General features: G+C 48.8%; 1 protein-coding gene across 1 annotated transcript; it reads right to left on the minus strand.

Moving 5' to 3' along the window:
- Window positions 1-13,783: 13,783 nt before the first annotated feature.
- PHALS_10037 (RxLR-like protein) lies at window positions 13,784-14,086 on the minus strand (the record flags this gene model as incomplete). Its single annotated transcript, XM_024725389.1, has 1 exon — window positions 13,784-14,086. One exon carries the CDS (start codon window positions 14,084-14,086, stop codon window positions 13,784-13,786), a length of 303 nt encoding a protein of 100 aa, XP_024576171.1.
- Between the last annotated feature and the right edge of the window lie 158 nt (window positions 14,087-14,244).

Below are 14,244 nucleotides of genomic sequence, written 5' to 3' on the forward strand. Positions count from 1 at the left end.
AAACCATTTTGTGGTCACACCGTCTTTTGCAACCCACACCATTGTGTGGGCCGTATCACTCCCCCCATCAACACCTACAGTTCACATTCATTTGTCGTCTTGAGCGAGGTTTGCGTGTCTAGAACACCACGGTTTTCTTTGCTGAATGAGCCCTGCGTCGAGAGCACAGAAGAACCCCCAGCCTCGCTGGTTCGGAAAACACCCGCGGGCAGAACCCTTCTTCGTTTCCCACACGCGGTGAAACCTCGGACAGCACGTCCGCGGCTTTTAGGAAAGCGCAACCCAATCTCTCGGTAACTGAGTACCGCGCAGCAGTCGCACGACTTCGAACACAGACGCGATGTTTACTCCCGACCGCGCACCGCGCCCGCCACCGACGATGGATTACCTCGTCGAGGATTGTGAGGAAGTCAACTACGAGTTGGTGACTCCTTTCCTAGGATGGGAAGAAGGAGAGGGCGATGTTCGCAGCGGCGCGACGTGAGCCTGCTCGACCCATGTGGACGCTGTGTCCGATTCCCGACCTCTCAAACTTCGGGGGAAGGGGTGTCATTATTAGTGACCTCGACGAGGCACAGAAGCAGCAGCTGGATGCTGTCCGCAGGGCAGCTCCCATGCGCGCGTTTGCACGGTCGGTCTTTGACCCTCGTGTGGAATACGGCTCTCGCTCGGCTATTCCGCTACAGAAGCGAAGGACACGATCACCCTATCGTTGGGCGTCTACGTGATCGGGACCCGGACCACCACGCAAGATGAGCTTTACGAATGGAAAGCTCTCCGAGCTCACTTCTTGTTTCCTCAAGAAACCCTGGTGGATATGTGCCGCACGCGACTTCGTGCTCGAAGAGGAGACGCTACTGTACCCATGATGCGGACGATTCTTGTGGTGCTTTCCCTGGCAAAACCACTGCAGAAAACAAAGGGCTATTGAGCGATGAGTGCAGCGGCACCAGAAAATTTTCTAGCTGTATAGCTACCAGTTGTGCCACAACGCGCATGGAATGACATCTTCGGTTTGAGTTTGTCAAATTCAAGGCGCGTCACCGACTTCCGTCGGATCGTCACCCTGCGACTAACCCAGCACGCTCCCGCGAGCTTTGCGGTCTCTCACACGGGTGAGTCTGCGAGCTTTGCGGTCTCTCACACGGGTGAGTCTGCTGGGTGAGTCTGCGATCACAGCAGCTCAGAGCCATAACTGAAGCTGCTCATGGCCCGTCAGCTTCCCTGGCTATTGCCGAGAAGCGAGGGGCGTATGACGGCACGGAACGTCGTGATCCGTCTGATCATAAGCGTCCACGACGTCTGGGCAGTCTTGCCGAAGTGGCACTTCAAACTCCCACGAGTGTTACAAGATACTGGGTTTGACTCTGGCGACGACGTCGATTCACAAGACGTCCCACGTGTCGTGGACACCACCATTCTCGCCGAGAATCTTCGGCGGTGGACGATGACGACTAGTCGATCGCCGTCTGGTGACATGCGATGCTTTTCGGGCTTTTCGACATGAGGTCCCTCGCGATCGGGAGTCCACTGTCATGCTGAGATCGCATACCGCTGGGCGGAAGACCTAGAGAGCTTGGAGCACGTTGTGCACCGGATGCCTCACGTTGAGGACTATCGCGCTCTGTCGGAGCGGCTCCTAGCCGTTAAGCAGACGACTGCGTCGCTTCATTTGAAGGTAAAAGGCTTTTCGCCGTCGGAAATGGAGATCATTGCACTCCGTGCTCAAAACCAGTTGCTGGTCCAGCTTCTGGGTGGTCGAGCGCCTGTGGGCGCCGCTCCGGCTCCAACGCTTCCGCGTTCACTTGCGCCGGATCCCGGTACGGCATGAGCAAACCCGTCAAAACACCGGGTGGGTGCGCTTCCGTTTCGGAAGGTTAGCGTATACGTTTTGCTTGGCCACAACCTTGAAAGTTCGATACATCGTGGACGAAGCTTTGCCTTAAGGGCAGCAGAGGCTGTATGTGTAGGAAGGTTTTTAGCGCTCAGTGAAACCAAGTCTCCGCATCAAAGTTTTCATATATTTTTCTGCTCCTTCCATCTGCATATTCGTTCTGCATGTCTTGGCTTTCAGCCATCGCACCGCAAACGTGTTGTGGGACACTCAGTCTGGTATAATAAAAGTCGTCAACTTCTTTACGGACACTGAGGGGCTGACATAAGCTAGCCGTTCGGCTATTTCTCCCCCACCAAGCTCTGAGCCATGGTATGGCGGCGTCAGCGGGGCGCGAAGATTAACTAGCCCGTTCCCGTAGAACGGCGTGTAGCCGGTAGAAGAATGCACTGCATTGTTCGGGGCGAACTTTACGAGTGGCAACATGCGCTCCAGTGCTTAGGCGTCTCAGCGCAGACGCTGCAAAGAACGTCTTCAACGACGCGATTCACGTACTCAGTCTGACCATCGGTCTGTGGATGGTCCGCTGTTGACATAGTCAACTTGGTGCCCAGCACACTGTAGACCGTAGACTAAAACTTCCCAATGAAGCGTGGGTCTCTATCAGAGACAATTCACTCCGGGGGTCCATTTTGTCGAAAGACACGATCGACAAACAGCGTCGCTGTACCCACACCGTCAATAGTGTCCGGCACTGCCGCACGATGAGCCATCATGCTCAAATGGTCCAGAAAGACCAGTGTCCCCCGCCGATTTCTTCGGCAGGCCAAACACAAAGTTCATACTTTCGGACTGCCGGTGAACTGGCCAGTGACGCCGCCGAACTTGGAGAGGATTTTATCCTTGGACACGTCTCACACGTTTGCACATATGTGCTCGTCCATTTTTTGTATAGATTACCGGTGAACTGGCCAGTGACCAGTGACGCCGCCGCATTTGGAGAGGACTTTATCCTTGGACGCGTCTCATATGTCCGCTCATATGTGCTCGTCCATTTTTTGTACAGCTTGGACCACCAATAGTGGCAGTTCACACTTCTCACGACCAAGATGACCACTGAGTGGGGTGTCGTGGACCTCATAGAGGATACGGCATTCAAATTATCACTGTGAGGAACCACAATTTGTGGCGTATCCGTCGAACTGGTTCTATACTACAGCAACCCGTTATTCTACGAATATCGATGTAACCGTGCGCGCAATCGCGCTGACAATGCTTTGTCCGAGTATTCAAACTCCTTGCTTCCGATAGCCTGTAGCAGCTACTATCACCCGCGTATGCGACGCGGATCAGGTTCGTCACTGACGACGTCACCGTCGGAGCATGAGCAAGCTTATAAGTCGGTCTACGTGACAACGCATCAGCCAAAGCACCCTGGCTTATAATTTACCTCGAAGTTATATTCTGCGAAAAATGGAAGCCACCTGGCCATCTTCTGCGAGAGTTGAGGCGACTGAATCGCAGTGCGTAATGACGTGTGATCTGTGTAGATCACAAACGGCTTTGAGCCAAGCCTGAACTAGACAAGCGCATGCTTCATCGCAAGTGATTCCTTGTCGTGAACTGAGTATTTCTTCTCTGCAGCCTTGAGCTGGCGATATTCGAACGCAATCACCCGATCTCGCCCCTCGGCGTCTGCTTGCAGCAGTGTACAGCCGATGGAAAAGTCTTAAGCCTCACAAACAACACTGAAAGGGTCTGACAATACCACTAGTGGTGCATAAAGAAAGATGTCTTTGACCCCGTCAAAGGCCTACCGATGCTTGGTGTCCCAACACCATTCCGTATCCTTCTTAATGAGATTTAACGATGGCCGTGTCTTTTCTGCCTAGTTCTCGCTGTATTTGTGCAAGTAGCTGGCGAGGCCAGGCCACTTTTGTTTTTTTGGAATCGGCTAGTCCGCAAAGGCCTCGACCTTAGTGGGATCCGCTCGGAGGCCACACTTCCTGATGAAGCAGCCTAGAAACGATATTTCTTTGTCGTCGAAGATTCATTTATCTGCATTAACATATCGCTTATTTGTACGCATGCACCCGAGCTTAACTCTTGAGTGGACGATGCAGTTCTCTTCATCCGTCCTCCTGTGCTCCTCACGACTGTGGACGAAAATGTCGTCGAAGTATGTCAGTGCATACGCCCGGTGGGGCTCGAAAAAATGCGTCACAAGACGATTAAATGTTGCTGATGCATCTGATAGCTCTTGGGGTTTCACCAGCCACTCCTAGAGCATGCCGCTCGAAGTACTGACCGATGTCAGCGGAATACCACTTGCTCTCATGAGCGATTGATAATACCCATCGACAAAGTCGAACGCACTATACTTTGTACATCCAACCGTGTTGTTCTGAAGAACATCCTTTCTGAAATCGGCGTCTGTGTCGGAATGGTGGCAGCGAAGACCTTATTGTGAGCGTGGATGATACATCACTTGCCGTTCGGTTTCCTGACACAAAACGTGGGTGTCGAATGGGGAGCCTTGCTGTCACGCACCATTCCTGTGTCGTGCTTCGCACGGACGAAGGCACCAATGACGTCGCACTGCTCCTTGGACAGGGGCCAGCGGCGTGTTAAGCAGTATTTGATTCCCGAAACCAGGTCGATCTCATTACGCACACCTCGGTCCGGATGTAGGACCAACGGCGGGTCTTTGGGAACGATGTCTTGAAACTCAAAGAATATTACGGATTTGAGGAATTCTTAAGGATCAAACAGCTTCATCCAGAAACGACGACGAGTCGGTCTCCACTTCTGGTCGTATAATGACCACTTCGGCTAAGTCGCCTGTCTATAAGGCACCGCCAAACTCTTAGTAAGACATCTCGACTAGCTCAAAAAGAGCATCCACCGCGGGAATAGCCTTGAGGGTGGCGTCGCCGTCTCCCTTCTCCATCATACCGTTGACGAGGGTGTATAGCTGTGCGCTATCGTCTACGGTAGATAGCATAGCATACGGCGTCGCTGTCGCCTCTTCACACGTCTCGGCGAGATAAGTACTCAGCGTCGTCCAGTATTAGCCCCACTTTCTGCTCTACCGGAGCCTCGATGTTATCAACAACATCCGCCGAAGAGCTGCTAGCTCTGCAGTCTTCGTCCAATGGATAACATGCCACACCACGCGCATCTGCAGGGTCTTGCTCAAGATGCCTCGGACCGCGTCCGACCATGCCACTAGTGGCATGCAGCGACTTCTTCGAAACGTGAGCAGTGCCCGTGGACTGCGTGCTACTCCACCTGAATCACTATCGGCCCTTGGCTGACCATGCCACGCATGGCATGCAGTGACTGCTCCAATTTCTAAGCAGCACTCGGTGAGTAACGTGCCACTCGACGTTCATTCCGCGAACCATGCTCGGGACTCTTGTTCAATACACCTTCGGTGTTCGACAACTCGGATACTCCGATATCCAGCACGTTGACCTTCCGGGTCCAGTGCCCGCGCCATAATATGATTTGTCACGCTTTACGACGTATAGATTTATGATTGATATGTGATACGTGCAACATATGGTTACTTTGCGCATGTGCTGTGTCACCGAAATACGTGGGGAATGGCCCGAATACAGCATTTTTGAAGCGCTCGGCTGTATCTTTTTTATGATTTGACAAATTATAAGTCCTGTCATATTTCAACGATGTCTCACTTGAATATAAACGTGTCGGAAACCGCATTATAAGAACTGTAAGTATTGGTGGCTCAAGTGTATGAGTGGGTAAGGATTTGTTAAAACCATGGTAAGGGTCTTTGACCAGCCTACTTGTAGCCACGCAGTGTTGGCAGATCAATAATGTGAACATTCCGTTCGGTCTCTCAAAAAACCACAACCGATAATACTGTCATTATGGATTGTATTATTTGTCTGAGCAAAAAGTTCATCTAGCTGCTGTCGGTAATACTGCTAATGGGGTCTCACGTGCCCTGGTATAAAGAGTGCGAGTCACACAAGATGCTGTGGGTTACAAGATGCTGTGACAATACATTGGTGTGACTACACTTAAACAAGTAGTCAGTACGTGACTGAAAGAGCAAGTAGCTATACTTTCAATTAGGTTTTAGTATTTAATGAGGAAATCCTATAGATTTAGATATAGGCGGCTTTGCCGCAAATAAAAACTTGTTACCTTATGAATAGTTAGCGTTATACTTACTCTTGGAGTAAGCGGATTGCGACCCTCTAAACTCGTACCGGTTCTAGCCGAGAACAAAGGTGACCGACCTTAACCAAGATTTCTATAAGCAAAAGAGCTACGGAAGCTTGGTAGCTCTTGTACTCAATCAATCTCCACCTGAGTTGTTACGACTGATCCTCCGTGAGGATGGATCGATTCTCTTATTTGCCCCAGGGCATGCAAGACGGGCTTAAAAAGCTGATGCATGTGGGGGATCCAACGCCTCGCTTCACAAGGACCTGAAGCGGTAAGCGTGCGCCTAGAGGCATTCTCAAGCAATGAAAATGCTCTGCTAGAGAACCTCAGCAAAAGATGTCGGCATAGACGGCGTCCATGACGCCACCGTCGACGACGAATGACTCCTCCCGACCCAGGCCGTGGTGAGATTTAAGACCTTCGAGGGTAAGGATGGATCGAATCTTCTGATCTGGGTGAGAGAGGTCGAGATGGCTATGGCATCCGTCATGCTCCAAACCTAGCAACAGCGCGTGGCGCTAGCTATCTCCATGCTCGGGGGTCGAGCGCGAGAATGGGCACTGACGTGCGGCACATTGGTCAAAGCGGCGTTTCCCTCCTGGACAAGGCTGAAGCTTCAGCTTTTACGAGTTTTCGTGCCCCGTAACCAGGCATATCGCGTGCGATCGAGCTTCCTTGCCGCCCGACAGGGCAACAAGAATTTGGTGGACTGTTTCCAAAGTTGCGAACTCGCATTGCCGGTCTGGCAGCCGATCCTCTTCCTGATGCGGTCACAGTAAGCGCCTCCGCACTGGCGTGGCCAGAATGAAAGTATTACGTGGCACCCGTTTTGGTTTGAAATAGCAGTGAATGTGGCATTGAATACCGAATTAAACTTCAAGTCGGCACGACTTACCTAGAATGCACACTCTAGCAGCTCGTCGAATGGTCGTGATCCGACGGATCTCAGCTTCTCAGTTATGCTGAGGACGAGGAGCAGAGGTCCGAGCTGCCGAGCAGCATTCGAACACCCGACGGTGTTTTGTCTGTGCGGATACCCGTCACCTTTGGACTGGTTGTCCTTGCGCAAGGCGCGTCAAGGTTCATCAAACCGACGTCTCGCTTCATACCAGACTTCTGGTTTGTCGCGAGGAAACGACAACACCCAGTACGTGCGGGACGCCCCACTGGGGAAGAACTGCGTTTTGTTGAGCCTCAAGGAGGTAGAGGTCAGCAGGCCCAGCACCTAAGAGCTCCGTGCCTTTGAACACGAAAGTGTATGAAACCCGGGCTTGCTGGTCATGGAAGCGACCGTGGAGGGGTTTGAGAGGCCATGGGCGATCATGTTCGACTCCGAGGCGTCGGGCAATTATGCTCGATGCTCCACGATAGAAGAAAGTTAGCTATAGGCTGAGATGCTGAGGCGCGGTTGAGTGACATCGTCACTGTTCGCTTAGCGACGGAGACATGTGTCACGGCGCCGAAGGTCCCTGTGGACCTCAGTGTCAAAATTCATGACTTTGATAGCGTGGAACGCTGCCGAGTCTTAGTCTTGGATTTAAGGTATGACCTCATCCTTGGTGTGTTATGCCTGGAACACCATGAGCCGTGGATCAACTGGGGGGCGAAGGCCTTGATCGCTACGCGAATGTCTCCTGGTGGAGCTTCTGTGAGTCATGAACCCACCTCTGCTAGAAGACAAAACCGCAACCGTGCGGAGCAGTGAATCTCCACAGGGTTGTGGAAACAAGGAATATTTAATGCGGGTAAGTCCTAGGGGTTGCAAGTCCATCTCAGTACCACCAATAGAAGATCTCATTGCTCTATAGGTATATTCTCAAGGGATCGATGTAATGGAATGGAAGATAGCAAAGTCACCGAAATGGTATGGTTGGTACCGGCGGAGGATAATCCGTGGTGGCTTGTCATTCAGTGATAAAAATCGTGAAGACTGACTGCAAAGAGTGAGATGGTTATCGTAAAGAATCCCACGAATTCTATTTATTCTTTGTTTGGGGAATATCACGACGTGATGCTACGAGACCCACACCGTATGTTGCCCCCGGATCTGGGAGTACACTCTGAAATTGATCTGCTTCCCGGAATCAAAGAATGCGTCACAAGGCTATGACCCTAGCCTTTAAACTCCACCGTATCTTGCATGGGAGACTACAACTCTCAGTCGCTTACAATTTACATCGGCACTGGCATAAGAAACACACGTTTACAGCTGTTATTTTTTTATCTCACTTCAGATAAGGAGAGTTGTATACAAGGTCAAAGAGTGGTGTTTTCCAGTCTGATTCTGATTTTAGGTAAACTGCCGCTCCCTGCTCTTGGCGCCTAACACTATTATTGCTATCGAATTTGAGCAATCCCACGTTTGCATCGAAGCTTTTGTAGCTTTGTGTCCGCACTAAAGCGCTTGTTCATAATTTCCCAAAGCATCAACAGAAACAAACACTATGGAGATTTCATGAGTTTTTGATAATATGGGATTATGAGTTCTTACAGCTAAGGAAAGCGCAACGTAAATCCTAATTCAGCTGTTCATATGAGGATAAGGTCAAGGCAGTACAGTACTTTTCCCGTTACGGTACTCCGCTGCGTTAGCTCTGAGCTTCGCTATCGGTTCAAAAGACAGTAGTTTAATTCGTACGTACATCATTTAGGATTTTTGCCGTTACATCCCCCACTAAATTGCAGATCAACTTGATGCCCATTAACAATTATTTCGTCTTTTCAAGACATTGTGCAAAAATGACCATCTCACGAGTAACCACTGCACCGGTTTTTTTCCACTTTCTGCAATTAGGACGGGCCCAAAGAATGCTCGAGCCCGACCAAACAAAATCACCCCACCTGGCGATCGCGCAGTAGCCGTTGCCCAAAAAGGATGCGCTAGCCTTTTCATTGCACTAGTCTCGGACTCCGTCCATCGACGAAATATTTTTTTGGGGCTTGCTGCAAACGGGTACCTCGCTGCTCTCGCGATGTTTGATTACTTGTAGCCAAAACTAAAAGACCAGATCATCAAGCTGATGTCGTTCTTGTGTCCCAAATGGACCAGACAACTGTTGACCAATGGCCCATATGCAATATTTGCTCGTCCAGAATTCTCACCAATTTTTTTAATGCACTGGTGAGGCACACCCCACAGATGTCAATGACGGAACATACATTACCCATCACTAATGTCACAATCGTTAAGCGTTCTGGCCTTTAAGAACCAGAGCGAAGGCAATCTCCCCATCTGAATTAACGAAATTGAGATAGCCGTGGATCTGGCCTTGCATCAAGCTGAGTCACAGTGCGTCAAATTGCGTTCTCCAAGCTAGGAGGTTGCGCACGGAAGTGGACACTAACGTGAACTACCTCAGTAAGAAAGGTATATGAGAAGAAGAACGATCTAAAGCGATAGCTGTCGCCGTTGTTTTCACTGCCATGTTAGGCGTATCGACTTTGGTCAAGGCGCCTTGTTTATCCATCAGGATAGGCGGGAACTAGCGGACGGTATCTGAGTTAGCAATGATAATCGCTGCAAAGGTGTCTAATCAGTAGCGATTACCATCTTCATCAAGGGTCTTCAAATGAGTGTGGCTGGCATCAAGCCCTCCTGCTCCGATGTTTCATTGAGATTGGATGAAATATTCGAATTTTGTGTGCGCCCTTTGCTCTCGGCTAAGAGTCGGGCTCCCGGACGACGAACCACTCGCAAGATATAGCCGATACCAGTAGCCATTTGGGGCCTCTTGGTTCTGTTTGTCTAGTGAAGGTCGTGGTCCATACCCTAACATAAAGAAGGGATAATATTAAGCGGGGTGGTACTTACAGCCCAACGTTTTTGCGGGTTAATTTAATCATCCCGCTCTTTGTGAAGTCCAGACAAATAATTTCGTAAGACGGCAATGCCTCTTACCACGGGGATAGTGTGTTGTGAGAGTCGCCTTTTTCCGTGCAAAGCACAAAGCGGATTGGTAAGAGATGGTAATTTCTTCACTCTTCGGTATTAGAAAGGATAAAGGTAAGTTGCGAATTGTGCGTGCTTAAAATAAGCTAGATGCATTCACAAATACGGTGTTTCGCATATACTGAGAAAGGATCAGCTGAAAAACAGTATGGTCGGCTGCGCTATGTTCAGTGCCTCAACCTTTTGGAAGTTCATCATCAACCGCTGATGAGGACCAGCGATCTCCTCTCGCTGCGATGAGTATACCATGCGGGATGCTCTGTGAATAGCTGGTTATGCTGCCGAGACTGTTAAACTCACCACTAACATTCAATCGCCAGGTGATAGCTGTCTGGCCACAGGCTGGCTACGCACAATTCTATTTTAACAGCATATTTGTGTATAATAGTGCAGAGCACGGAAAGTCAACTTTTTAACAGAGCATGTGCGAGCGGTACTCGAGTGTATGCGCTCTAAAAAGCCAGTCACGATATGGACACGATATGGACAATTGCGTATTCGTCGACATCATCCCTATCGGGTCGCTCCATACAGAGTAAGAGTCTGCAGGCAATCTCACAAGGATGAAGACCATTGTAGAATGACCAGTGACTCTACCCTGAAGAAGCTTGATGAAGTGGCTTGGCCTGGTCAACTACTTGGGCAAAATAGGACAAACTATGTCGAGATGGCATAATCTCTCGCAATTATTTATAATATTATGTGCTGTTGGGGTGCGGCAGAGTAGTCAGTATTTAAGGCTGCGACAGAAAACCTCATTCACTCTCAACGCTGGCTTTTCCGAGTCCAGAATGGACACCCCGCAACTGTGACGCTTCAGTCTTCGCAATAGAGTGCGTTATACTCCAAATATTTTCCAATGAACATGAAGCGCGGTCGTACTTGAGTCTTGGCAGCTAAAATACTGCTGAGAAGTACTACCCTGCTTATGAAGTTCATCACAACGTCTCATCGAATTCAGGGTTCACCTGCATGGCTCCAAGCCATTGAAGATCATTACAGAACATGTCATGCATCGTTTTCACCGCGACGTCGTCATTGCGCATTTCACCTAAAACTCAAGATGGTTATTCTTTTTTGCTGAGTATATCATTCAGGTTAGGTATAAATCGGGTCGGCTTGATGTGTTGGCTAATGCATTTTTGCCCCGACCCGTCCACATAAATTGTTGCATGACGGCGCGAATTGATAAGATACGTAAAGCGTACGGGTCAACTTAACATGTGTTGTGCTGCTGAAAGCTGTAGAAGCACAAGTTGAGAGCCCAGATGTCATTTTTTATCAAAGCGCACGGTTGCAGTCATGCAGCACAATGTCTTGTCTCAAGGCTTGTTGCACTACAGTATTGGTTAACATGAACTCAGCACGTAGTGGCGCTCCGCAAAAGAATATCATGTACAGAACTCTATTCGAAACACATGTGGGGGTCTACCTTGGAAGAGAAACGACATACTGCTTTGTGGGTGCTATGTGTTGGTGGCTCAGCATGGATAAGTGGGTAAGCACATATTTGCTCCTGGTGAAATGTGCTAACGGCTCAATCCCTACTTGAATGCGGCATATATGGCCAGCGTTTCTGTTTTGGCAGAGAGCTGGCAGGCCATGACTATGATCATATTTGACGATTATCTAAAAGACGGGTAATGTCCGTTTTGTAGACTTTGTCAGCCCTCTCAGTAAGATGGCTCATCTCGCTGCTGACAGCGGCAATAGAACACAGTCAAGCTATGCAAATAATAATGTTTCGCCAGCACGGGTTGCCAGTTGTCATTGCGTCATCATATAATCCGCGCTTTGCAGCGAAGTTATGAGACATATTGTTCAAGGTGCGCGGCGCCGGATTAAATATGTTAGCCGCTAACAAACAGATGGTCAGTCGAAATTATGATGATCACCAAAGCACTGGTGCGGAGTGGCCATGGTGGTGGAGGGAGTTGCCCCCACTCATCAATTTGCTATAAATAATGTAGTGCATGCCTCTACAAGCTTCATACATTTTGCATAAACGATTTGGTGGGGGGCGACATGATAAAATCAGCCCGGCCACACCTCGTCACAAAACTAGTAATCTGATTTCGATGAGAGTGAGCGTTATGCGCAATGTGCGCAACGCTATGAACACGAGGTATCCGCGAGAGGATCGACCTCCGCTGACACTACTCGAAAAAAATGAAATGGCTTGCTTTCACTTGTAGCGTTAGGTGGGTCTGCAGGTGCACTATTGCCGCGATCAGCACCAAAAAAGTGAAAAGGTTACCCTCAGTCTGAAACTCATGGGGGTTGAGATTCACTTCGACAAAGTTGCGCCACATCGTAGAAGCACATCGTCCTAGTGCAACATCGGTCTATAAATTCATTTGAGATGATGCAGGGAGCGCGCTTCACATAAGCGAAAGGCATCCAGCCTAACACGAGTAAGACGCTCTTGCTCGGTTGCCGTTATAGCAGTCTCATGGAGTGAAGAGAGGGTGTAAACAGTTGGAACTTGAAGTCATCTCGGTTACTGTTATAGCAGTCTCATGGAGTGAAGAGAGGGTGTAAACAGTAGGAACTTGAAGTCATCTCAGAATCTTTGTACTTTGCACATTGAGCTTAAGGTGACGCTTTAAACAGATGTCCGCTTCGCTGAATATGTCTTGTAAAGCCTATAAATGGGTGAGGCATCGTGTATTTCTCTTTTAGTGCGCGATCTGAGTTATAAGCTCAGCGGCACTTTCACCACTCAATGCATTTCTAACGGAGGGTACGTGTTCCACTATTCACAACTGCCCCAAGCACGAATACCACATCTGGTAAGTGGTTATCGGTGGGTCGAGATAGTGCTTGCAGAGCTTTTTTGCTCTTAGTTTGAGCAGAAAGTTCGCACGCATAGGCGTGTTGAAGCTCCGCACCAGCATGGCGAGCGACTTCAGACAGATTGAAACCGTAATTACGGTATGATGATCCGGTAAAGAGTCGGTCTGACTCTTGCGCTTTCTGTAGAGAAAGTTGGCCCCTTCTAGCTCGTAAGTTGCGAGCAAGGTATCGTAAATTAACGGTGGGTTGTAGAACCACAATCAGCAATAACAACAGATCTTCTTACAGAGGCGGTTACAGTCACCGTATTTAAGGAGGAGGTGCGACCTGTACTAAAGCCGTCCCCGTTTGTTCCATCTCTCCTCTTAAGCGAGGGCGTAGCATTCAATACCGTTAAAGGGCCATTATACAAACTTGATTCGTGGTTGTTTTCGTTATCGCAGTCGAACAAAACCCACATGGTTGGGGGGTGCATGGTGTGCATGTTCGCAAGCAGAGCACCAATGACAACCTCGGCGACTACAAGAAATAGCTCATGTAGATAGAATCAAAGCTACAGAGGTTTGTCAGACTCTGCCTCGTTTATTGCGAGCATGATAACGATGATGCTTATAAATTGCATTTTTTAGCAATAAGCTTGCCTCAATTTACAAAAAGAACGGTTAGAAGATTCTTAGGATCAATAGGTCGTATATAGCACGGTGTGTATTCAATTTTCGTCGAAAACACAAATTAGCATCATTCTTGCTGTCCAGTTCCACCACTATTCGTTATGCATCCATATCATTCATTCGCAAGCACGAAGCAAAGAGAGCACAAATCATGACCATCACTAGCATTTTGGTCGAAAAGTGTAGGTAATCACGGACAGTTTGATTTTTTAGCTGACTTAGTTATTAATGGAAAATCGCTTCTTTACATCAACTGGATTCATATTCAATTTTCGGCTAAAGAAACGTGATATTCATCAAAATCTATTAAACCAACTCTAACTAGTCTCACTAAGCAGATTTCTTGCTGTTTCCATTCACGATTGCCATTATTCGCTGCGCCTGTCGCATAGCCCTGGACTTAATGAGTGCTACAAAGTCCTTGTAGAATTCGGTTAGAGCTCCAAAAATTTTATCGACAGCTCCCCTTTCTTCATTTCCGATATCAGCGGTCGGCTTGATCTTGAGGTAACGTTGACTATCAATCTTGAGCTCGGAGCCAACATTTCTCTTTGAATCTTTGGTCTCGGCCGATATCTCAGCGGCTATAGCTGCAAAAACAACGAAAGCCACGAGCAAGAATGTTTTGCGCATAACGAATCTGTGTGTATGGTAGCTGATCGGAAAATGAGCGAAGATTCATCTTGATGGTGATTCTTTTCTTCCCTCTATACTCTCCGTACATCACATATCTCAGAATCAGACTTATGTAAATGATTTATAGGAATCCGGCTCATTGACGATGGCTTCCA

This window comes from Plasmopara halstedii (genome assembly GCF_900000015.1).
Source record: "Plasmopara halstedii genome assembly, contig: Scaffold_444, whole genome shotgun sequence".
In the NCBI taxonomy this organism is placed as follows: Eukaryota; Oomycota; class Peronosporomycetes; order Peronosporales; family Peronosporaceae; genus Plasmopara; species Plasmopara halstedii.